We start from the raw sequence: 23,063 nt of genomic DNA on the forward strand, positions 1-23,063 counted from the left end.
AAGCCCGAACGCTTCGGGCCGGCGCCGGGGGGGCGGGGGGCCGGAGGCGGAACAGGAAGTGACGACAGAGTCGGTGGGCGGTGACTCAAGATGGCGGCTATGGTGCTGGCGGCGACGGGGCTGTTGCGAGGCTCGGGCTCGTGGGGCCGCTCGCGGCTGAGGTGAGCCGAGCGCCGGCCGGGGATCGGCCGGGGGCTGGGGCGGCCCGCGCCCTTCTGGACGCTCCGCCTTTGGCTCCCCCACGCCGAGGGGCGGCGCCCGGCAAGCGGGCTGGGAGTGCGGGACCCCCGTCCGGTCCCCGAGGCGACGGGGGCACTTACCCCCATGGCGCCCCGGGCTCCGGTCCCGAGCCCCATCCGCCTCTCTCCCGCCCTCTCCTCCCGGGCGGTCGGGGGGTGCTCGTCCGAAGTCACGTGTCATCTCCCCCTCGGCCCCTTCCGGCCGCGTGCCCCCTTGTGAGGCCGAGCCGGCAAGCCTGGGTTCTGTGGTCGCCAGAGCCATGTCCTTGACTGCTGTGCTCTGTCCTCTCTCCTCTGGATGTCTGGCCTTTTCCCGCCCTGGCGCTTTCATTCAGGCGACAGATGGGTGTTGATCCCTCGCTGTGAGATCCTGGGTGCGATGGGGACAGAAACCAGGCACTGGGTCCAGGCAGTCTCATGCCCAAAGTGTCAGTTTTAAAGGGAGTAAGCCGCCTTCGGCGGTAAGAAACAGGAGAGACTAACTTCAGGTGGAACGAGGAGGAGCAGCTTACGAGGAGGTGACATCTGAGACAAGGGACGGGGACTGAGAGAAGGGTCAGCCCTGTGAACAGTGCAGGGGAAGGCGGGTCAGGCCGGGAACCGTAAGAACAGCAGCGAGGGGATGATGGGCCCAGTGTGTCCAGGGAACGGACCAACTGGCCAGTGGGACCCGGGCCTGGGGCGGTGGGGGGCTAGCAGATGAGTTTGGAGGGGGAGTTAGAGGCCTTCGGGACCCCGTGAAGAGATGTGGCTTCTGCTTGGGCTCCAGGGGGCTGTTGAAGGGCAGGGCTTGGCCAAGTGCTCGGTGTGTAGAAACAGACTTAACCCACTTAACCCTCTTTTCATGGAGGCGGCATTTGAGGCCTAAAGGCCTGAACCAACTTGCCGCATGTCCCTGGGAACACCTCAGTGGTGTTCTCGGTCACTCCTCTGTGTTGTCTCTGGAGACGTGTAGAAGTCAGTCCTCTAGATAAGGAAATGCCGATTTTTTAAATGCACACAGAACACAAGTAACTGCACCTAGGTGGTCACCACAGGTCCCACCATCTCAGTTGTATTATACCTGGGCCGATTTCTGTGTTTCAGGTTTGGAGCCCCTGCGTACAGGCAGTTCAGTAGTGGCGGTGCCTATCCCAGCATCCCCCTCTCTTCCCCCTTGCCCGGAGTACCCAAGCCTGTTTTTGCCACAGTTGATGGACAAGAAAAGTTTGAAACCAGAGTCACCACACTGGAGAATGGGCTTCGTGTGGCGTCCCAAAATAAGTTTGGACAGTTTTGTACAGTAGGAAGTAAGTGCTGTCGGTAGCGTCGCGGGCGGCCCCTTTTGTTGTAACATGCACACACTTCAGTTGACTGTTAGTTGTACTTAGGGCATCGTTCATGAATTGTGTCCTGAGTGAAAAAGCATGGCGTAGAATCTGAAAATTTAGTAAGCAGAGTATGAACGGTGGCTCTCCTGGTGGTGGGTTTTGTTTCCTTCTTTCTGCCTTTCTGTCATCCTAAAAGTTTTCTACCACAGATATAAAGTACGTAATTCTATAAATACTGACGTACGTATGTAGCTGTGAAAACCTTCGGAATCGAGGTAACGTACGTACTTGTCCTCATGTGTTTAAATCTGGCTGTTTCGGTCATATTCACAATTTTAAAAGGTTTGTTTTGATTAAATTTTCTCTTTTGAATATCTGACTTAACTTGTCAACTTTATTTTTATTGCCAGTTCTTATTAACTCTGGATCAAGATATGAAGCAAAATATCTCAGTGGAATTGCTCACTTTTTGGAAAAATTGGCATTTTCGGTCAGTGTCCAACTTGTGATTTTTGAGGCTATACTTGGGAAGAATCTGTCAAGGTTTGCTTTTCTAAAGTGGATATTTTAATAAATGCTTGAGTTGCCAAGTTGATACTAATTAAGGTTTCTAAGTTAAGTGTTCTGAAAGCAAAAGTAAATTTTTTTCTTAAAAACTGTATCTTGGAGGTTGTTCTGCGTGGCTTACGTAGGTTCTCTTATTCATTTTTCCTAGTCTACTGATCGATTTGACAGCAAAGATGAAATTTTGCTTACCTTGGAGAAGCACGGGGGTATCTGTGACTGCCAGACATCAAGGTACGCCAGCTTTCACGCACAGACTCACCTTTTATCATGTGGACTGTCCTCATCCTTGGTCAGAGTCCCCCTGAGCCCCTCCCATTGGCGAGGCCATGGAGGTGAATGGTGAGAAGTGAGCCCTGGTCCAGGCAGAGACTCGGGTGGAGGGTTGGGTGCGTGGCAACACTTACACAGAGGCATGCGCTCCGAGGGCCAAGCCTCCCCTGCCATTCGAGCCAGGCTGCTGGCTGGGCACTGGGGATGCAGAGCAGGCCTGTCCCCAGGATGCTCACAGATGGGGCAAGGGGCTGCACCACGGGTGGTAGACGCAGGAGCCAGGGGCCGAGGGTGGTGGGACCGTGGGGGAGGTCAGGAAGGGAACGGTAGGCAACTCGGCGTCAGGGCTGCTGCTTGAAGGCGCCTGCCAGGTGGAATAACGGACGACCGTGGCTCAGACCGAGGAGACAGCAGGTGCAGAGGTTCAGCCTGGAAGAGGCAGTGGTCGGTTTGGGGTGGGGAAGATTCAGTAGGCAGCTGGGGCACAGATGGGGTGGGGGTGCTGTGGACAAAGGCAGGTGGTGTCTGTCTGCCCATTGTGGGGCGTGTTTTGGAAAGCTCTGCTCAGGGCAATGTGAGATGAGCAGACAGAGATCACACCTTTTTTTTTTTTTTGGTCCACGCCGGGTGGCATGTGGGATCTTAGTTCCCCGACCAGGGATTGAACCTGGGCCCCTGCAGTGGAAGCACAGAGTCCTAACCACTGGACCGCCAGGGAAGTCCTAGATCATACTTTTTTTAAGTGGTTGGTTATTTCGATCTGAATGCTAAAAAAATTAGAGAGAAAACATAGGTTAAATGCCAAGAATTAGAGTTGACGGCATGTTCACATATTCAAAAAAAGGTCTGTTCAGAAACTTGTGGCTCCCGGCTGCCCGTGAATGAAAGCCAGACTGGTTGGCTGTGTTCTTGTGAAAAATCTCATCCTCCGTCTCCCCAGGGAGCTCCTTTCTCTGGTCAGGCAGGCCTGTGTTCTGCCCCAGTGCAGCCAGCTAATTCTCAGCTCAGACTTCCGTTCCTGCCGCTCTCCCACGTGGTCCTACAGCACTTCCCCACTAAGAATGGCCCCTTCCCTGCAGAGGCCCTGATGGCCACGTCTCCCCTCCAGGGCTCGCTCCTCTCCCCGTGGCAGCTGGGCCCGCTCTGCGTGGTCTCTGGCCTGACCGTGCCGCCCTCGTGGCTCTGTGGTTGTCACGTTTGCGCCTCCCCTGCCTCAGTGCGCCTGTCTGGTCACAGTGCCACGTGCTGTGAGCTACTGTTACAATCGGTCTCTGTCCCCCAGCCGTCTAAGGCCAGGCATGCGCCCGTGTGGACGGTTCGCCTAGCGGACACTCAGCGCAGGATGACACGAGTAGCCTCAGAGGGGCTTGTGCTGGTGAAAACCGCTCAGCTGCCTCTCCAGTTGGGCTGGACAGTGTCTTCCACTCCAGCAGTTAGCCTGTGCACAGCTGGGGTTCCTGCCTGCTAAGAGTTTACAGTGTAAGATGGGAAAGGGGAAATAGCCCCAGGTGTGTGCTGACCCTCGACGCAGAAAGATGTAGCCGCCTCCCCTGCCGCCCCAGCATACACCTGTCGTGACCTTAGTGCCCCCAATGTTGGTCTTGTTGGTTTTTCCAGAGACACCACCATGTATGCTGTGTCTGCTGATTCCAAAGGCCTGGACACGGTAGTTGGCTTGCTGGCAGACGTGGTCCTGCACCCCAGGCTAACAGGTGTGCGTTCGGCCTGCTTGAGGGGTCCTGGGGTGGGGGGCAGTGCTGGGAGGTGTGTTGACTCACTGCCCCGGGGAGGGGCGCTGTGTCATGGAGCCTTGGGCCCACCCACCAGTGACAGTCAGCAGGGGGTCACTGGAAACAGCGCTCACGATTAGAAACGTCCTTGATACTGAATACTTGGACACTTCCTCTCTGTGCCCTTTGACGTTTGTAGCGAAATGGTTCTTTCATTTCAGAAAAGCATCTCAGACGGTGTTTAAACGCCCTGACTGACGTGCTACCAGAAGTGTCTGTGTCTCTGCCCCCATTCCCGTCCTCAGCCTTGCAGACAGCAGGACTTCAGGCTCCCTCCTGGGAGTTGACACCGGCCAGGCTAGCTGCGCTGTTTCACAGCAGCCTGGCCTTGGGGTTCCCAGGTTCCAGTTACCTGATAAAACACACCCCCGCCATTGGTCTGTGCCTCTGTGTCTGGACCTCAGTGCCTCGTACGGGTAGGAAGCCACGGCTCGGAGCGGGGCCAGGTGGCTGCTTCCGGGCAGAGGGGAGGAGGCCCAGTTCATACAGTTCTTCCCGGCCTGCAGGGCACTCTCCCCGTCGCTCGTACAAGTGCCCCCCAGCTCTGCCGCAGAGGAAGGCAGAGGAGGCTCTGCCCGTGCCTGCCGATGAATGACACTGGGCCCCGCTCGGCGACCCAGGCTCGGGGCGGCCTCCGGCTGAGCCTCGTCTCTGGTTCTCTGCAGATGAAGAAATCGAGCTGACGCGTATGGCTGTCCGGTTTGAGCTGGAGGACCTCGGCATGCGGCCCGACCCGGAGCCCCTTCTCACCGAGATGATTCACGAGGTGCGATGGACACGCGGGCCACCTCCACGGCCTCGCCCCCTGACCCCGGGCTCGGCGGGGGTCGTTCACCTGCCTGATGCCACCTTGCAGAACATTTTTAATTTCTGAATTTGTTAGCTATGCAAGTTTTAAACTTTCTAATCCTTACGGTAACGAGGTTTGTAGAGTGAGCCTTTTATTTGACATTTCTTACGAGTTTTTGTTCCGGAGAGGCAGGTTTACTCTTTCTGTAAACACACAGAGCTGTTCCTGCCAAACGGGAGCTGAAACGAGCAGCTGGCGGGCTTTTCCCATCAGGCCGCGGGGCGCCGCCGTCCCGGCCTGCCTGGGGAGGCCCGGGCTTTTCCCGTCAGGCCGCGGGGCGCCGCTGTCCCGGCCTGCCTGGGGAGGCCCGGGCTTTTCCCATCAGGCCGCGGGGCGCCACCGTCCCGGCCTGCCTGGGGAGGCCCGGGCTTTTCCCATCAGGCCGCGGGGCGCCGCCGTCCCGGCCTGCCTGGGGAGGCCCGGGCTTTTCCCACCTGGCCGCGGGGCGCCGCCGTCCCGGCCTGCCTGGGGAGACCTGGCTGTGTTCTCCTTGTCACTCGTGCGTCTCTTGCTTCCTTTATCAAGGCCGCCTACAGGGAGAACACAGTTGGCCTCCACCGCTTCTGCCCTACGGAGAACATAGCAAAGATCGATCGATCGGTGCTTCACTCCTACCTGAGAAACTACTACACCCCGGACCGCATGGTGCTGGCCGGGGTGGGGGTGGGGCACGAGCAGCTGGTGGAATGCGCCCGGAAGTACCTGCTGGGCACCCGCCCTGCCTGGGGCAGTGGGGCGGCCGTGCACGTGGACGGATCGGTGGCACAGTACACGGGGGGCATCGTCAAGGTGAGCCATGATCTCGGGTTGTGTACGCTTTCTTTGACTTCTTTTTTTAGTGTGATCGATCTTGTGTTTATCCTGAAGGTGTTAGGGTCGCCTTAACCCGGCTTCACCTTAACCCGTGTTCCTGTTAGAGCCAAGTTCCACCTGGACTGGAGGCTCGGCTGGCTCGCGCCTCTCGAGGGGTTTCCTGATATTGGTGTACGGTTTCTGTAGACCCGTTTATATACCACCTGACCTGAGAAGCGTGCGAGGCCGGGTGGTCTTTCACTGAGTTCACGCGTCTTTCACTGAGTGCATTCTTGGTTCCAGCTGGAAAGGGACATGTCCAGTGTCAGCCTGGGCCCCACCCCGTTCCCTGAGCTCACGCACATCATGATTGGCCTGGAGAGCTGTTCCTTCTTGGTGAGTCCTGGGCGGTCAGGCAGGGCGTCCTGGAGCAGGCCTCACACCTGCGCGGGCTCAGCCCAGGCTGAGCTCTGCCATCCGTCTGCCGCAGGAGGGGGACTTCCTCCCTTTCGCGGTGCTGAACATGATGATGGGCGGCGGCGGCTCCTTCTCGGCCGGCGGGCCCGGCAAGGGCATGTTCACCAGGCTCTACCTCAACGTGCTCAACAGGTGGGTTGGGTGCCCTCGCCCGCTGCGTCGGGGCCGCCGGTCCAGCCGAGCATGCTCTGGGGCCTTGACACCTTCCTGGCGTCCCTCTCCCCACGTCCCTCACAGGCACCACTGGATGTACAACGCGACCTCCTACCACCACAGCTACGAGGACACAGGCCTCCTGTGCATTCACGCCAGCGCCGACCCCAGACAGGTGAGGGCCGGGCCTCCTTCACTGTGGGAACCGGGGGACGAAGGCTGCTGGGCTGAGATCATGCTCTCCCGCTCCACGCTCTCTTACAGGTTAGAGAAATGGTGGAAATCATCACGAGAGAGTTTGTTTTAATGGCTGGAACTGTGGATGTGGTAAGTAGGGCTCGGAGCCATTTCTAACATCCTTGTGGTGTTCGATGGGTAGAGAACATGGTGTAGGGTTGGCCGGCAGAGGGCCCCTGCTCTGTGCCCACACCACCAGCATCCCAGCCAGGACAGCACAGCCCCGGGGTGACCCAGACCTGCCCCCGTGGGAGCCCGTCCTCCCTGGTCTTGATGCTGAGAACCCCCCCAGCGCCAGGTCTGCTTTCTCTGACCGAGCCTGTGCCTCCTATGCCTGCCCTGTGTCCTTCTGTAAAAGGGTACATTGGAGCAGCGTGGAGCAGAACGAGCGGGCCACGCAGGGCATTTTTCTAGCTCTTTCCTGGTTCTGGTTTACGTTTTGACCTGAGATTTTGTTCCCTCATTTTTTTCATTTACTTTTTATTATACCACGCGTGTTTAGAAGTCTTGCTTTTTTTCCTGGATCAGAAGTGGCACCAATAAGCAGATTCTATATACACACTACACGTGGAGGCGTGCCCAGACACGTGTGTGCACACGCACGCGCACAGGCACGTACACGCACACAGCAGCAGAGAAGCGCAGCGTGTGAGCCTGCTCGGGGTCAGCGGGTGTGGTTCACTTCAGGGCTTCTCTTCTGTACGTTCCATGTGTTCTGCAGTAACCACATACTCCCTTTTTTAACTCTTTTTTTTTTTTTTTTTTTTTTTTTTTTTTTGCGATACGCCTGTTACTGTTGTGGCCTCTCCCATTGCGGAGCACAGGCTCCGGACGCGCAGGCTCAGCGGCCATGGCTCACGGGCCCAGCCGCTCCGCGGCATGTGGGATCTTCCCGGACCGGCGCACGAACCCGTGTCCCCTGCGTTGGCAGGCGGACTCTCAACCACTGCGCCACCAGGGAAGCCCCCATACTCCCTTTTTAATCAGAAAAAGAAGTATTATTTTAAAAATAAAAACGTGTTTAAAAATTTACACGTGGTGGTTCCATTAGCGTCCGGCTAGAAAAAGTGTTTTTCTCTAACGTGAAGGCAACTTGAGATAAAAATTATTTGCCTGAACTTGCAAAAGTCATCAAGACGTGTGTTAAATCAGGAGTTACTTTACTCAAAAGATACACAGACTCTAGGCAGCTGAGATGTTTTCCAGCACCTGTTCTCCAGGCCTGAGAGCTCCCCGGTGGGCGGCCTGCACCTCTCACCAGCGCCCCCGTCTCTGCCCTTGCACTCCAGGCTGGGCTTCAGGAACGGAACTCGCTGGAGCTGCAGCCTTAAACTTGGCCCCAGATACAGAGCTGGTAGTTTGAGCTGGCTCCTGCAGATTTCCCAGGGAGCGCGGTGAACGTAGCTGACAAGACCCTGCTCCGGGATTTGCGGGGAGCCCCAGAGCCGGTGCTGAGTTTGTTTTCCTTGTGATTTCAATGTGTGGCCAGCTTTGGGGTCCTGCAGTTTGGGTGTTTGGTGTTCTTCCCTGCTCATGCTGCATGGCAAAGTGTAAACCCAAGAACTCCAGGGAAGCACATACTTCTCCCTTATTTCGAATGTGGTAAAGGCCCTATTAGTGTAGTTCTAGCCGTGACCCAGAAAGCACAGAGGCAGAAACATGGCAGGATCTGCCGGTGACTTGGGCCGCGAGCCCAGGCACAGGGGGCCGTGTTCCCTTATTTAGCCCCGGGTAAGCGGAAGACCCTTCGCCAGGACACGTCCGTCAGCCCCTCTGCTGGCCGGGCCGTTCGCGATTGGCTGGGAGACGGGCGTGAGCCCAGGGACTGAGCCGTGTGACCCCGCAGGTGGAGCTGGAGCGGGCCAAGACGCAGCTCATGTCCATGCTCATGATGAACCTGGAGGCCAGGCCCGTCATCTTCGAGGACGTGGGGAGGCAGGTGCTGGCCACCCGCTCCAGGAAGCTGCCCCACGAGCTGTGTGCGCTCATCCGTGAGTCCCGGGCCCAGGGCGGGGTGGCCCCGCAGGACCGCACCCCAAGCCTTGTCCTCTCCCAGGTCTGCTTCCCGGCCCTGCCAGCGCCGGCTGAGCGCCTTACCCGTGTGACTCCAGCTTTTGGCCCCCTAATGAAAGGGCCTCTCACGACCCCTACAGGTTTCAATGCATATTCAATGGGAAAGTGGGTGGAAAGTGCGTGGCCCGGTGCCGTGCTGTGCGTGGAGAGACACCAGCTCCAGCAGCGCTGCCCCGGGGGCTTGTGGCAGGTGTCCGTGGCCTCCTGTGAGTGGCCTTCAGGAGGCCCTGAGCCTCCAGGATGCCAAGCTGTACTTGTTTGTGACTCTTTGGGGGACAGGTTAATCTTAGCTTTGTCAGATTCCCAAAGGGTCCGCAACCCCAGAAGGGCTCTGCCTACTGCTCTGCGGGGCCGAGTCGCCCAGGGTGAAGCTGACATGGTCCCCGGGCATCTGCTGGGTTTGGAGTCCTGCTGAGGACAGTGCTTGCCCCGCCCACGTGCAGCCCCTCAGCCCCTAGAGTATGACAGTACCTGATCTCCCTGAGGCCTCGTCTTCTGTAGAAAATAAGTTCCCAGGGGTGTGGTTCCCTCCTCCAAGGCTGGGCCACGTGTGCAGCCCCTCAGCCCCCCTCGTTCTGACCTTACCCTTCGTCCACGCAGTGCTGAGGCTTTGGTTTTCCCCTCCTTGCAGACTCGCCATGTAGGTAACTCGTAGCTGAGGGTTTTTTTTTTTTAATTAATTACATTAACTCCTGTTGGGATGGGCATGTCCTAATGCAGTTGAAATTGACACTTGCTCATTTACTAAGAAGCTCACTGTGCGGTCCACACGTGGCTGCGCTTGGACCCTCTGGGGTCCTCAGCATCCCTCCTCCGCAGGTGGGGAGGCGGTGGCAGGTTGGGGGCCCCTCTTGTCTGTTCAGGACCGCAGCCACGGCATGGAGAGGAGTGGGGTCCACGCGGGGTCGGGTGTTCACCTGACACCTCTCTTCCCCGTGCCAGGCGATGTGAAGCCAGAGGACATCAAGAGAGTTGCTTCTGCAATGCTCCGCAGGAAGCCCGCAGTGGCCGCCCTGGGGGACCTGAGCGATCTGCCGGCGTACGAGCACGTCCAGGCGGCACTGGCGAATAAGGACGGGCGCCTGCCCAGGACGTACCGGCTCTTCCGGTAGAGGCGCCGCAGCAGCACGGTCCACACGCGTTTCTTTGGGGTGACTTTAGGGCAGACGTTCACAGACGGTGCAGACTGTGGGACTTTTCCTAAATGTGAATTCCTTCAGAATTGGACGTGCCAATCAGTGGAATAAAGATTGCTCTCCACCACTGCAGCTGGAAACGGGAAGCGCAGGGAGGCTGGGGCAGCCGGCTGGCGTCGAGCCGGGCTAGTCTTCCTGCTTCCCCAGGGGTTTCGGCAGGTGGGGGACTGCGCGGTTCTCCGAGGCCGGTGGTCGTTGGGCGGGCGAGGCCTGACCTCTCCTCTGAGGCCCCCGGGCCCATCAGCCCGCCTGCATCTGGGAGGCCAGGGCCACCCATGCCAGCACCTTGAGGGTCCCGGGGCGATGCGCCGTCCAGCTTGACCAGTGAGGGGTGGCCTCTTGCCCTCAGGAGTAAGGCTCTGATTTCAGAGGTGGGGAGCTTGGGGAGCTTGGGGCAGGGGAGGCGGGCTTGAAAGGCGGGAGGGCTGAGGCCGCACGCGGGGCCCTGCAGGGCTGGGCACCTGCAGTGGCTGCCGTGGGTCCTTCTGACGCTGCCGTGGTTCAGAGGGCGGCTTCCTGGCCGCCAGCGGGCTGCACAGAACCGGGCCACAAAGCTCTGTGGAGAAGAGTCGTCTCCAGGCCGTATTTTCTGAAACGCTAAGTGCACCCCTGCTGTCCAGCTGGGAGAGGGAGGGGCGATCTGAGGCCATCAAATAAACGTTTCGGCGTCACTTCTGTCACGTCCGTTCATGTTGCTGGGGCCTCTTGTCCCTTTATTTCCATCCCTTTACTGCACACCTACCCTGGCCCAGGTGGGAGGTGTCTGGGCCCCTGCTGTCCTTCGCCTGCTCCGCTCCAGTCTGCTGGGTGGGAGCCCCAGGCTCATGGCAAGCGGGCCAAAGGCGTGAATTCCAGTTGTTAGGAACGTCCTGTGGTGACCGGGCTGGCTGGGAGGGAGCGCGGGAGCGCGAGGCGTCCCGGGAGCCGGGCCCAGGTTCCTCTTGCGGGAGCTGGCGCTCACCCAGGCTTTCTATCTCCTGGACACCCACCCCTCCCTCTCTCCTCCCCCTTTACCCCCGCCCCCCGTCGCCCCGTTCACTTGGGGGCCTTCCCTCCACCCTTTCAACCCCGCCCACCCTATGCGCTGTCCCTGCTGTTCCCAGAGCCCCGTGCGTGCCTTCGTTGGCGCCCACGCCGAGTCTGGCCCTTGGGGACTGGCTGGCCTGTGGCCCGTGGCAGGACTCAGCGCGTTGGAGAGAACGAGAGGCAGATTTTAAAAGCCACCCTCACGCTCGGCCGGATTTCGCAATTCCTTATGAGGCTTATTTTCCAGACCCTGGTCGATTTCATTTGTGTTCATTTGAATTTCAACCTAAACGTCCAAGTGAAAGCCCATTCGTCTGAAGTCTAACGGCTCATGGTAAGTAAACTGCTTCACTTCGGACCCATGAGGTGGACGCAGTGACCCCCCCTCAAGGACACGAAGCCCAATGTCAAGCCAAACTAATACACGCCAGTGTCGCGTTAACTCTCTTCTCCATGATTTGGGTCAGAGAAAATGCCTGGAAGGAATCCATAAAACCCTACTCATTTCGAGCCCCGTTACCACAAAAACCTTTGTAACAAAAGAGTTTTTCTGTTAATTGATTCAAAGCTCAATGGCATATTCTTTGAGCAAAATTTTATACATACAACCTGAGGAGTTTCTTGAAATCAGATGGGATTAGCTGTGCCTTCTCATTAATGGAATTTCTCCCGTTTGTATCAAAAGATTGCGTGTGTATTGCTTTAGAATTACACTCCATATCTTGGAAGCGGAGGCGAATAAAAGTTTGATGTCGGTATTCGTGGGAGTTGGCTTTACATCACTGATCACGATTCACTCAAGTCTGAAGTGCTCACTATGCCCTAAAAGCCCTTTCTCAGAGGACACTTACCTGGGGGCAGTGGGCGGGGGCACAGGAGCACAGCACAGGGGCCAGGAGAGACCGAGCTTCTTGCTTTGGAACGTGACAGCCTCTTACAGGAGCACTGCAACAGACTGCTGCTTTCTAGGACTCAATCTTTGGCCAGGAAGAGCTTAAGATTCAATAGATGCATTTATTTAAAAATATAAATATGGAAAAATAAATAAAGACTGGGTTGAATGCCCCTAGAATTTCCCACATTCAAAGCCTAAGTAAGTTTTTTTTTTTACGAGATGGATTAAGACACAAAGCAATATCGGACTCTAAACCCTTTAAGAAAACAAGACATCCAGGCTGGTGGGGGCCGGCCTAGGCTGGTAAGGTGTGACATTCCAACCTTCCAGCGGCTTCTCAGACCCAGGAAACGCACCACTTAACGTTAATGCCGCTCGCTCATAGCTAACGTTACCTAAGCAAATGGACCCAAATGGACCGGGAGAGGAGAAGGAGGTGGTCTCGTGGACCTGAACCGCCGGCCGGCCGTCCTCATCCCAGCCTCAGCTCGGTCCTAGCGCGTGCTGTGGGAACAGAGGCCCAGGGTCACCGGACCCCCGGCGGCGTGCCTGGCGCTCAGACAAGGAAGGGCAGCTCTTGGTTTGGGTTTGAGGGGCTGCTGGGAGGCTGCAGATCCGGACGTGCAGACATAAAGGAGGTCAGGGTGCCTGGCCTGCACGCGGGCTCTGCCGCTGGCTTCAGGGCACGCGAGCTACTCACGGCCAGCCCGGGGTTTGCCACCGACAGTGGCCGCGGTGCGGGGAAGCCGCCCTGAGAGAGGGAAGCGCCATGGGGGCGTGCGGTTCTGTCCCAGCGGCGGACGCTGGACCTGGGGCTTCCCGTCGGGCTCTCGCGGAGGAGCGGGCAGCCCCCAGCAGCAGTTCATCAGCGTCCCGGACGGCAGCCTCCTCCGTCTCCCCGGGTTCCTGGGTCAGATACCCTCCCGGGTTGCAGGTGACCAGTCCTCCTTCGGCAAATTTCCTCAAGAGACGGTACAGATGGCGCTGGAGTGCTGGCTCTTCAGCGCCTGCTGTCTCTGGATCTCCCTGGAAATCCGTCTCTTAATTCCTAACAGGTACAGTTCGCGGTCAAACTTGCCGGCGGCTAGTGGGATGCTGGGGAGGAAAGAGCCATCAGGAGGGCGCCATCGTCCTGGCCTCCGTACTCGGGCGTCTGCTGCGGGCGGCACGTGGAGGGTGGAGATGGCGAGGCCCGGGTCCCCGCGGCTGCCCCGACTGGCGGCACAGCCGCAGCACAGCGCCATGAGCCAGCGGGACACTCCCTCCCGCCTGTGCCAGGCCTGCCTCGCAGCAGCTCTAGGACAACCCCAGCTGCCACTGGCTGTTCCAGGGGTCCGGGCGAGGACCCGTCCCTCTGGCGTGTCGCTCGCCTGACACCTGCTTCAGAGAACCTACGCCAGACATCTCCACGCAGGGCGGCTGGAACCCTGCTCCCCTAGGGGCATCAGGACACAGGAGACCAGGCCGTGCTCCCAGGCGGCCCCCCCTGCGCCACCCACCCCCGGACCCGGGAGTGAGGTGGGTACTGACTTGTCTCTCCCCGGCCTCACTCTGACCCGGAACAGGCCGTACACAGGCCGGTGGTCGGACGTCCTGATCCCGGGGCAGGAGGAGTACTTGACGGGGCAGATGTCGTCCCTGTGGCGGCTCCTGTACATGACGCGGTCCTGTGGGAAGGGTTCCAGGGGCCGTCGGGCTGCCGGGCTGGGCCGGCTTGCCTCGCGTCGGCTGCCCTTGAAAGAGCCCCCGTGTCGAAGACCCCCAGGAGGCCCAGCCCCAACACTGCCCCAGCCCTGCGGGCGGCTCACCGTGTACGAAGGGGTTCTCTGCTTGGAGGTGGTATCATACGAGTCCTTCCCGACGTCGAACTTGTACGACGGCAGGAAGTGGATGTCTGGCTCCTGGAAGCCCTTGAAGATGGACCCTGGGACGGGCAGAGCCCTCACCTCAGAGCCACGGCTCGGAGCCCAGGGTTGCCCCCGCCCCCCCGGGGTCCCTCCTGGCCGGGCGGCTGCTCTCCCCGCCTCACCTCTCTTCATCTCCCGCGTAAGCTGGTCATGCTGCAGCAGCTCCTGCACGCTGGCGCCCGGGTCCTGCTTCAGGATGGCTTCCACGGCCGCCCGCCCGCCGCTCAGGCGGAAGTTGAAGTCTCCAAACCAGAAGACCCCGTCGAAGCGGGAGGTGACGTCCGCTGGGGCGTGAGGGGGTGGAAAAGCGTGTGAGCCCAGCACTCCCCGCGCTCCTCACTCCCACCGCAAGCCCGGGGCTCCCTGGAAAGCAGGTGGCAGCCCACGACGCTGCTGGGGCTCAGGGCTGGGGGGCGCGTCCACAGCTTTCTGGGTTCACGCGGTCACGGGTCACGACTCAGGGAGCAGGCGCCAGGCCTCGCTTCGGTCAGCAAGCGACTTTCCAGACTTTTCTGACCTCGACCCTCAAAAGCTCTGAACAGCCCATCTGAACAGCCCACTAACCCTCCAGAGAACACGGCAGAAGCCGCCTCGTCCTCGGGGGAAGGTAAAGCAGCTCACCGGCGTCGGAGCGGTAGGGGCTGGTGTCCGGCACATTCTTGGGCAGCGCCAGGCCCTGGACAGTCTTGCTGTAGTCCACCAGCCGCTCGCCCACCTTCCCGTCTCCAGCTGCAAGGACAGCGTGGGGGGCCCTCTCCAGAGGCAGGTTTCTGAGCCCAGGGCTGGGCGCCTGGGGGGGTCCGTCGGGGGCAGACCCCGCAACCCCAGCAAGCTCTAATCACACAGCGTCTGCACCGTGACCCGCGCCACCAGGGGCTCTGAGGGTCCAGGGGCGAGGGACTTACAGGTGAAGTGGGACGTGATGAAGAGGAGGGAGGTGCCGAAAAAGGTGAAGCTGACGCCCAGGGCCCCCTTGGTTTTGATCTGCGACACGATGCGCGTGGTCACCGTGGAGCTCTCCACCTCTGCACGGAGGGAGCAGGGCTGACCGGGCCGGACGCAGCCCCGAAGGCCCCACGCCGCCGCACCGCCCGCCCCCCACGCGCACGTCCGGCCCCCGGGGCTGCCTACCGGAGCAGAACCAGATGAGGTCCCTGCGGATGAGCACGGACATGTAGAGCGCCCCGTGGGCCGCCGAGTACAGCATGACGTAGTGGGGGCCCAGCGTCTCCTGCAACCTCGTCTCCCACTCCCGCCTGTGGGGAGGGGCACCGTGGTCACGCAGCTCGACGGGGAGCCCGGGGCCTCCCTGGGAGGCCCGCTTCCTCCTGCATCCCCAGTGACAGGCTGGGTCCCCAACCCCTGATAAGAGCCGGGGGGCAGGAGGGAGGCCACCTTCCCCGCAGGGCCTGGTGCAGTCGGGGCCCCTCCACTCCGGCCAGGCCTTGCGCTGCTGCCCGTGTGCTGCCGGGGCTCTGCCCCCGCCCCCCAGCAGGCAAACTGGCAACACAGCCCGGGCCGCAGGCAGACCCAGGAGAGGTGAGCGACGCCTTGCACAGACGGCTCGAGCCCGCGGGGCCGCACTGCGCTGGGCCCCTGCCCCCGCTATCTCCTGGAACAGCTCCTTATTTACAAGCAGATGAACCTCATTCCTTCTAAATTCTACAAGTCCCCGTTGGAGAAGAAAACGATCCCAGTTCAGCCCAGGCTCGGCCACGGCCCACGTCTTGCCGCACACGGGGGTCTCGGGCCACAGCAGCTTCAGCCCCAAAGGCCCGCCTGGCGCCGCTGTTCACAGGGACCCGGGTGCACCGGCGCAGCGGAGACATGGGGCGGGGCGGCAGCAGTGGCGGGAGAGGGGCGCGCAGCCCTACCTGTCCGAGCAGCCCTCCTGGACCCCGACGACGTACAGGTCCTGAGCAAAGTCAGCCTCGGCCGGCAGCAGGAGCTCGTCCAGGTTCGGGGGCAGCTCCTGCAGAAAAGCGGCGCCTGGCAGGAGCCGAAGGGGCCCAGAGGCCCTGCTGCCTGGGGACCCGAGGCCGCTCCCGAGGCCACCATGGGGAGCCCCTGGCCCAGGCAGGCCGCCGCTCCTCCCCCGAGCCTGGCCTCGCCAAGCCTACACCACTCCTTGGCTGTGCTCTTCCCTCGCTGGGCACCCATGGGCCTGGCCATCCCCCAAGTGCACCCCTGATGTGCACGGGGTCGGGGGGAGGGAGACGCCCCCTCCTCTGCACCTCCGCCCTCACTGCAGCCCCGGGGAGGGAAGCGGGCGCCTGGTCGGTGGTCTTCACCCCCCGACCTGCTGCCGGCCTTGGCCCTCTGGGCCCTGCTGTGGGCCACGCCGTGGATACGCTGGTGGCTCCCTGAGGGTGGCAGAGGCACCAGCCCGGGCACCTGCCTTCACTTCGGCTCAGGTTGCTGTTTCGTGGGGGCCCGTCCACCCCAGCCCTGCCCTGTTCTCTCCCCGCGCCCGTCACCCCGATGTCAGCCCAGGACGCGGCCGCTTCGATTCTCTGGACAGCAAGCACGACAGCACACATGGACGACAGCAGGCGCTCAGGAAATGGCCCAAGACCCCGGTGGTGGCAACAGTGTTAGGTCACCCGCAGCCTAGAAGCCCACGGCTGGCCTCAGGATCGGAGCCCCCCACGCGCAGGGATGGAGCCCCCTAACTGTGGGAAGGGACCCCCCAGGAGACACGGGCTGGCTGGAGAGAAAGCTGGCGGGACGGCGTCCAGCGGGCTTCCCCAGAGATCAGCGTGCGGACCCCCAGCCTGCCCGGCTTCAGTCGCCCCGGTGGTCAGATGCTCGTCCCATTGGCACAGATGTCCTGAGCTCCAAGCGCCCTGGCTTGCAGGCGGGATGGAGGAGCCCCTGACCGCATGGGACACACAGCGGGAAACAGACTCGGGTTCTGGTGTGGACGCCAGTCCAAGGTGCACAGCGGCGGATTCACGTCCCCATATGCGTGCTGGGACCCCCAGGGTGCACCCAGGAGTGGCCCGGGGCAACCCTAACGCCTGGCCCTGTGCTGGGCATCGCCACGGGGAGGCCGCGCGTCGGGGAGAGGGGGCTCTCGGGGAATCTCTGCCCCTTCCTCCCAAATGTGCTGGGAGCCTAGAGCTGCTCTAAAAAAATACTTACGGTGTGTCTGCAAAAAGAAGCATTAATGCCTCACCAGGCGGTGGAGAGGTGGGCGAGAGGGTGTGACGGACAGGAGTCCCCTCCGGGGGACGGGGAGGCTGGGGGAGCCCCAGGAAGAACCTGGTGGGAACCCAGCGCCGTCCTGGGTGGGGGTGGGCAGCCCGCTTACCTTCTGTCCCTGCATGTTCCACGTGGCCACGAAGAGGGCCACGTTCCGGTCTGGGAAGTAGCGGGCCAGCTCGTCTGCCCCCATCAGGGCCCCGCTCGCCAGGAGACTCCCCTCCAGGTAGCTCCTGTGGACACGGGACAGACTGAACTGGGGCCGGGGGGTGGGAGGGTCGCAGCACATGGGCCCAGGGAGGGGCCGGAAGCAGGACACACCTCCCAGGGGTCAGGAGCTCCTCTCCCAGAGCTGGGATTCCCTCAGGACCCCGTGGTCGGCACAGAGCACAGTGCCGAGGTGCCCTGCTCTCTAGGGAAACCCACAGTGTTCACAGCGCTACAAACACCGCAGGCTTTCGGCTTCCCTCCATCGCCTCCTGAGAGGAAGGGACGTAAAGGTGACATTTGGGGCTTTTTTGTGGAACCGCTAAGGGCAAAGCCCCGGAAGGGCCGCAGAGGTCGAGGTGGGCTTCTGCACGGTAAGCAGACTTGGGGGGGACGTGCGCCCTTGTCCGGGGCTCCGGCCTTTGCCTCGCCGCCCAGCACTGGGAGCTCGTAAAGGCTGCCCGTGACACACCTGTCCTCACAGGACCCGAAAGTTCAATCCACTGTGAGATTCTCATAGAATAGAGCAGGCAAATGGTGCAAAGTCTCGAACAGCGTCGCAGAGGCCCTAACACAGCACAGCTAAGCCCCAGCTCTGGTCCTGCCCTCGCGCAGGGGGCCGCATCTGACATCCGCTCCTTCCGTGAGCGCCGTGCAGGACTTAGGCTTCGAGGCCATCGGTCTGTCACCGCTTAACCCCTGAAAGCAGCCTCGGCCGATGCCCATGTGCCAATGAGACTGCACTTAAGGACACCAAAGCCTGAGTTTCATGTAATTTCCACATGTCATGAAAAGAACGTTAGTACGGTCTTGGGTTTTTTTTTTTATCAACCACGTGAAAACCGTTCCTGGAGGACCTGTGATAGGACCGTGTCTGGTCAGGTTCGCAAGGAGGGAGGGGAACCCATGCGCTCAATCCAAGTTCAAATGTCTCACTTGCTGTGTTCATTCCAACTTGCTAAGAAATCCCTACCCCTTAGCTTGCAAACAGGCACCAATCCCTCTGAAGGAGATGAAATCAGGATCCAGTCCTTACAAACTCGCATGAGAAACTCTTAAACCCTGACCAAGCTTTGGAGGACATGAATTCAAGTACGTCAGGAGGGAGGAACCTCCTTGAGGTCACCCCACCGTGCTGAGGATCCTAACCGGCTGACTGCTGCCCGCGGGGCTGTCTTCTCCAAACCAGCCCCGTCCGCAGAGTAACCAGAAAGCAACCCCTCCAAGGGCACAGTCTGCGTCCCTTTCCTCAGTCCTCAGCCCCGACCCGGGCCAGATCCAGACTGTCTGCGTGCAGCCCGCAAGCTAAGAATCGCTCCTACGCTTTTATTTTATTTGTAAATACGTATTCATTCATTCATTTATTTTGGCTGTACCGGGTCTTAGTTGCGGCACGCGGGATCTTCGCTGCGGCACGCAGCGTCTCTTAGGTGTGGCATTCGGACTTAGTGGCGGCACGCGGGACGTAGTTCCCCGACCAGGGATCGAACCCGGGCCCCCTGCATTGGGAGCATGGCGTCTTACCCACTGGACCACCAGGGAGGTCGCCTATGCTTTCAAATGGTTGGGAAAAACCAGTAGTCCGTGGCGTGGAAAGTGCCCTGAGATTCACCCTTCGGCCTCCCTGAAGGAGGCGCTCCTGCCCCACAGCCGCGCTGCCGGTGCCAGGCCTGGGCTGCTCTCCCACCCACCACGGCAGAGCTGAGCACTGCCACAGAGACCTCACGGCTCCCACAGTTGAAACAGTCCCTACCCAGCCCGCCGACCCGCGTCCTAGGACACACGGAGGGTCTGGAGGTGGGGAGCCCATCAACCCACTGTCGGCTGCTTGTGTGAGAGCAAAGCTGGGGATCTGATTTTGAGACGTGCTTCTCATTTCTGTGTAACAGGCGAGCCTACATAAATTGCATACAATTTGAGCAGAGTACTCATACTCGTTTTTAGGCTGCTCGGCCTGCGGGATCTTAGTTCTCGGGGCCATGGAAGCGAGAGTGCCGAGTCCTAGCCACTGGACAACCCGGGAATTCCCTGTGAAATCATACTTTAAACGCACGAAGAGATCTCGCCCTTTACGAGAAACATGCTGAATTACTTTAACAAAGGAACCCGTTTTGCCCTAAAACAGTGCCCGGCGCTGATGGAGGGGGCAGGAGGGAGGCTGGCGGCCAGAGGAACCACCTGCCTGGCTTTCACTGCTGGGCTCACCGAGGGCGGGGGCGAGTGAGGATTGCCTTCCATCTGCCCCCTGACCCCAGAATCTGCGAATGTGACCTTATTTAGAAAAGGATCTTTGCAGACAGATGTAATTAGTTAAGGATCTTGAGACGAGGTCCTCCTGGATGAGGGTGGCCCTAAATCCAGGGACCGCTGTCCTTATAGAAGAGGAGAGACAGACACAGAGCAGAAGCCGCGTGAGGACAGAGCAGAGACGGGGGCGGCGCGGCCACAAGCCGGGGACGCCTGGGCCCCCAGCAGCTGCAAGAGGCAGGAGGGACCCTCCCTGGAGGCTTGGGAGGGAGCGCGGCCCTGCCACACCTGATCTGTGAATTCTGGCCTCAGAACTGGGACGGAGTGACTCCTGTTTTAAGGCTCTAGTCTGCGGCGCTTTGTTGCGGCCACCCCAGGACACCAGCACAGGGACTGCCTCACTCTTCCCCTGCCCGCACCCACGTCCAGAGGGGTTGGCGCAGGCCTGGTCTGGATGGGAGGGTGCGGCGGGGGGCGGTGGTGACAGAGCTCCCCCTGCCCCCTGGGGCCTCGAGCGCCCCGGCAGGGAGTGGATGGCGTGGGGCCCCCAAGTCAGGGCCGAGGCCCGATGTGTGCTTCAAACAACCTGCCCAGCCCCGGCCGGTGCGGCAGGGGCCGTGAGAGCCAGCGGTCAGCGGCCAGGCCCAGCACGGACAGGGCCGGGGGTCGGGGAGAGTGCGGGATGGCCTCCCGAGTCACAGCGTGGGCACCGGGCTCCCAGAGGCGATGGTCAGGAGCGAGCTGGTGGGCGTGGCTGGGCTGGGCTCAGAAGCGCCTGGGACCCCGGTCCTGGTGAGCCCTCATGGCGCTGCCTCGGGAGAGGTGGGCAGAGGTGCGAGATGGGAGTCGAGCGGAAGGGTGGCGCCCACCTCCCCTTCAGACTATAAAGAAGTCAAGACGGACTAGTTATTCAAGCCCCCTGAGGCCCGGACGCCCGGCGTCCTCCGAGATGCGAGACCCCTCTCCTTGCCCATGGGGTCGGAGCCGGGGTGGGGATTGCTGGGCAGCCCTTGGCAGACGGAGCCCCGAACGTTGAGAAATCTCGGGGCGCTCCTGAGAGCAGAGTGCACGAGTCGGGCTCTGCCTGCGCCCCTCCCCGCCAGAGGTGGGCCCTGGGGACCCTCCCCTCGGGGCAGCCCAGCCGTGTCCAGCTCTCCGTCCTGGAAAGGTGCCAGCGCGTGCACAGGGCACGGCTGGCTAAACGCTGGTCCTGACCAAAGCGGCTACGTGGACGCGCGTTCCCCGACCCACCCTGGAGTCCTGGGCCGACCTGCACACGTGGACGAAGGTTGTCCCCGATGGAGCAAGAAATGGGAAGGAAAACAGGGCCGCCCAGTGCGCAGAGAGATCTGCGTACCCCACCAACTGCTTCATAGAGCCTGTGGGGCTGAGACGCAAAGGAAAAGCTGGGGGGGCCTGGGAGATGGGGGTCAGTGGAGGGAGACCCGCTGCAGCACCTCACACGCTTTCAGGGGAGGCTTCCGTGGTTCCCACGGGGCTTCTGAAGGCCCACGAAAGCCACGGACGCAGGCCACGATGCCGCCCACCCCCGAGGCCCTACCTGCTGCGGACGTCCTTGGTGCGGACGGGTGCCAGGAGGCTGACGGCGGACCTGGCCGAGTGTAGGGAGCAGTCGTCCCGGGCCAGGGGGCTCGGGGGCCGGCCGGGGCGCAGGCCGCTGTGGGCCCAGAACGGTCTGGCCTGCCACCGCAGCTGGCGGTCCGCGTGATCCAAGTCCACCTTGTTTGCTGTCCGCAGGGCGTCGGAGGCGACGTTCCAGTCCATGGCGGGCAGTGGGCGCGGGGGAAGCAGGCTGGCCAGCCGCGGGGTGCTCCCGGCCGAGGCCCCGTCCCGGTGTAGGAGGTCCAGGGAAGTGCTGATCATTCCGGAAAGACAGTTACCCAGCGAGGAGGGGCCTCCGCTGCCCAGGGCCCTGCGAGTTGTGGGGATTTCCTGCAGGGAGGTGCTCAGGCAGGGCGGGGAGCCACCGCGGGTGGCGGTCCCGGGGGCCTCGTCCTGCAGGGAGCCCCCGGAGGGGCTGGGCCCATTCCTTGTGGCCAGGTCCTCGCGGCTGGTTCGAAAACGCCTCTTCCTCCAGCTCTTCTCATCCAGGGACAACGCTCGCTCCAGCCTGGGCCTCGGCGGCGGCGGCTTCGGACTGAAGGGTTTCCCCCTGGCCTGTGGGTCCTCGTTGCCGACTTGCGCCGGGGTGTCGAGGGGGCGCACTGGGCTCTTCTCGGGTCCCCGACGGTCATCAGCGGCCGGGGACCCCGGGCGGGCGGCGAGGTCTTCGTCAGTGTTTGGAAGCCGTCCCTTGAGCATTCTGATCTCAGGCTGCAGATGCCCCTGGGCGGTGGGCTGCTGGGCGGCCTCCGAGTGCCCCAGGCTCGCCAACTTGGACGGCACAGTCCAGCGGCCAGCCCTCACACCCGGGGGCAGCCTGGCCGAGCCGGGAGACAGCTCCTCCTGGGGCTGCTGGCGACGTCCAGCGTCAGGGATGCGTGGTCAGCCGTCGCTGGGCGAGCTGCGGAGGAGAGAAAGGGCAGCAGCTCCCCCTGGGGCCGGGGTGGTCCAGCTGGAGCAGAGCCAGGTGCTGCATGGCTGGGAGCCCTGACGGTCTGGAGTCCTCGGCAAGTACCTAAGGGAAAACCACGTGATTAGCCTTCCACGACCGGGGCCCCAATGCCATTTAATGATCCTGGAGAACAGCTGTGGTGCAGGGTGACAGAGCGGACAGGTCAGCAGCAGCCCACCAAGAACAGGCACGTCGGCACCCGGGCCGCCGCCTCCTCCTAGGAGGCGGGTGAAGGCCCAGCATCTTAGGAAGGAGAGAAGCCACCCTCCTGACAGGGTTGCTCCTCACGTGGGGAGCCAGGGGCGCGACCCACTGAGAATTCCCGCCCCCAAGGCGTAGGCACGGCCTTGGCAGGGGTCCCGGCCCGCGCCCCTTCCCCCCGGGAGCCCGGCGGCCCGGCCTCGCTCACCTGAGAGCCCTCCACCATCGCTCGGGCCGCAGACGCCGCCCCGAGAGCGGGCGACCCTGAGCGGGTCTGCGGCCCGGGCAGCAAAGGCCCCTGACTCAGGACTGCGAGTCGGGCCGGCCGGCCCCAGGGCAACGACCGCCGCGGAGCCGCGGGGCTGGGGGTGGGGAAGGGGAACGAGACCCGCGCCCGGGACCCCCGCGCCCCGCCCCACGCCGGGAATCCCGCAACCGATGCCGCGCCAGGAATCCCCGCGCCCCGACCCCAACCCAGGGTCGCCCCGCCCAGTCCTCGAGCCCCGCCCAAGGCCTCCGCGCCCCTGCCCAGGGGTCACTCCGTGCCGAGGACCCCTGGGCCCCGAGCCCCCGCCCCGCACCTCCTCCAGGACTGCCGCCCCGCATCCCTCACCCCGCCCGGAGGTCTCCTCTCTCCCGCAGCCCCGCCCGGGGTCACAGAGCCCCGCGCCCCCACCTCGGGGCGCCGCCTGCTCCCCAGCTCCGCGGGCTTCGGCGGCCGCTCCCCGGCAACCGGCGGGCAGGGCGGCCCCGGCCCCGGCGCCCGCAGCGGCCACTGGCGGCCGGAGGACCCAGCGGCGCCAAGCGAGGCGGGAGGGCGCCCTCTGGTGGGCGCCAGGAACACCGC

At 61.8% G+C, this 23,063-nt stretch overlaps 2 protein-coding genes across 8 annotated transcripts; one reads left to right on the top strand and one right to left on the bottom strand.

Annotated features, from left to right (window-relative positions):
- Positions 1–29: 29 nt before the first annotated feature.
- PMPCA (peptidase, mitochondrial processing subunit alpha) lies at positions 30–10,649 on the top strand. 4 transcript variants are annotated; one of them, XM_019951417.3, is made up of 13 exons: positions 30–161; positions 1,326–1,528; positions 1,960–2,039; positions 2,265–2,347; positions 4,004–4,098; positions 4,842–4,942; positions 5,552–5,815; positions 6,122–6,214; positions 6,309–6,427; positions 6,533–6,623; positions 6,713–6,775; positions 8,532–8,676; positions 9,701–10,649. In XM_019951417.3, exons 1-13 carry the CDS (start codon positions 91–93, stop codon positions 9,868–9,870), a joined length of 1,578 nt encoding a protein of 525 aa, XP_019806976.2. In that variant the 5' UTR covers positions 30–90; the 3' UTR covers positions 9,871–10,649. The 4 variants fall into 4 exon arrangements, with proteins under 4 accessions (XP_019806976.2, XP_073662931.1, XP_073662932.1 ...); XM_073806830.1 differs by lacking the exons at positions 8,532–8,676; positions 9,701–10,649 and adding an exon at positions 7,510–8,521; XM_073806831.1 differs by lacking the exons at positions 8,532–8,676; positions 9,701–10,649 and adding an exon at positions 7,188–7,442.
- Positions 10,650–11,974: 1,325 nt separating this feature from the next.
- INPP5E (inositol polyphosphate-5-phosphatase E) lies at positions 11,975–23,003 on the bottom strand. Of its 4 annotated transcripts, none has more exons than XM_073806826.1 (11): positions 22,893–23,003; positions 21,002–22,078; positions 17,096–17,219; positions 15,657–15,754; positions 14,914–15,038; positions 14,688–14,807; positions 14,404–14,511; positions 13,905–14,066; positions 13,684–13,799; positions 13,406–13,542; positions 11,975–12,970 (listed from the first exon to the last, which is right to left on the bottom strand). In XM_073806826.1, the coding sequence occupies exons 2-11, from the start codon at positions 21,760–21,762 to the stop codon at positions 12,838–12,840; spliced, it is 1,884 nt and encodes a 627-aa protein (XP_073662927.1). In that variant the 5' UTR covers positions 21,763–22,078; positions 22,893–23,003; the 3' UTR covers positions 11,975–12,837. The 4 variants fall into 4 exon arrangements, with proteins under 4 accessions (XP_073662927.1, XP_033714973.1, XP_073662928.1 ...); XM_033859082.2 differs by having other exon boundaries at positions 22,830–22,954; XM_073806827.1 differs by lacking the exon at positions 22,893–23,003 and adding an exon at positions 22,425–22,654.
- Positions 23,004–23,063: the final 60 nt, after the last annotated feature.

This window comes from Tursiops truncatus, chromosome 6 (assembly GCF_011762595.2).
Source record: "Tursiops truncatus isolate mTurTru1 chromosome 6, mTurTru1.mat.Y, whole genome shotgun sequence".
NCBI lineage: Eukaryota > Metazoa > Chordata > Mammalia > Artiodactyla > Delphinidae > Tursiops > Tursiops truncatus.

Coding starts and splice junctions, on each gene's coding strand:
- INPP5E (XM_073806826.1), bottom strand. CDS start 21,762: ATGCTCAAGGGACGGCTTCCAAACACTGACGAAGACCTCGCCGCCCGC. Junction 14,067..14,403: donor CCCCTACCGCTCCGACGCCG/GTGAGCTGCTTT, acceptor CTCACGCCCCAG/CGGACGTCACCTCCCGCTTC. Junction 13,800..13,904: donor TACGCGGGAGATGAAGAGAG/GTGAGGCGGGGA, acceptor TGCCCGTCCCAG/GGTCCATCTTCAAGGGCTTC.
- PMPCA (XM_019951417.3), top strand. CDS start 91: ATGGCGGCTATGGTGCTGGCGGCGACGGGGCTGTTGCGAGGCTCGGGC. Junction 4,943..5,551: donor TCACCGAGATGATTCACGAG/GTGCGATGGACA, acceptor TCCTTTATCAAG/GCCGCCTACAGGGAGAACAC. Junction 5,816..6,121: donor ACACGGGGGGCATCGTCAAG/GTGAGCCATGAT, acceptor TCTTGGTTCCAG/CTGGAAAGGGACATGTCCAG.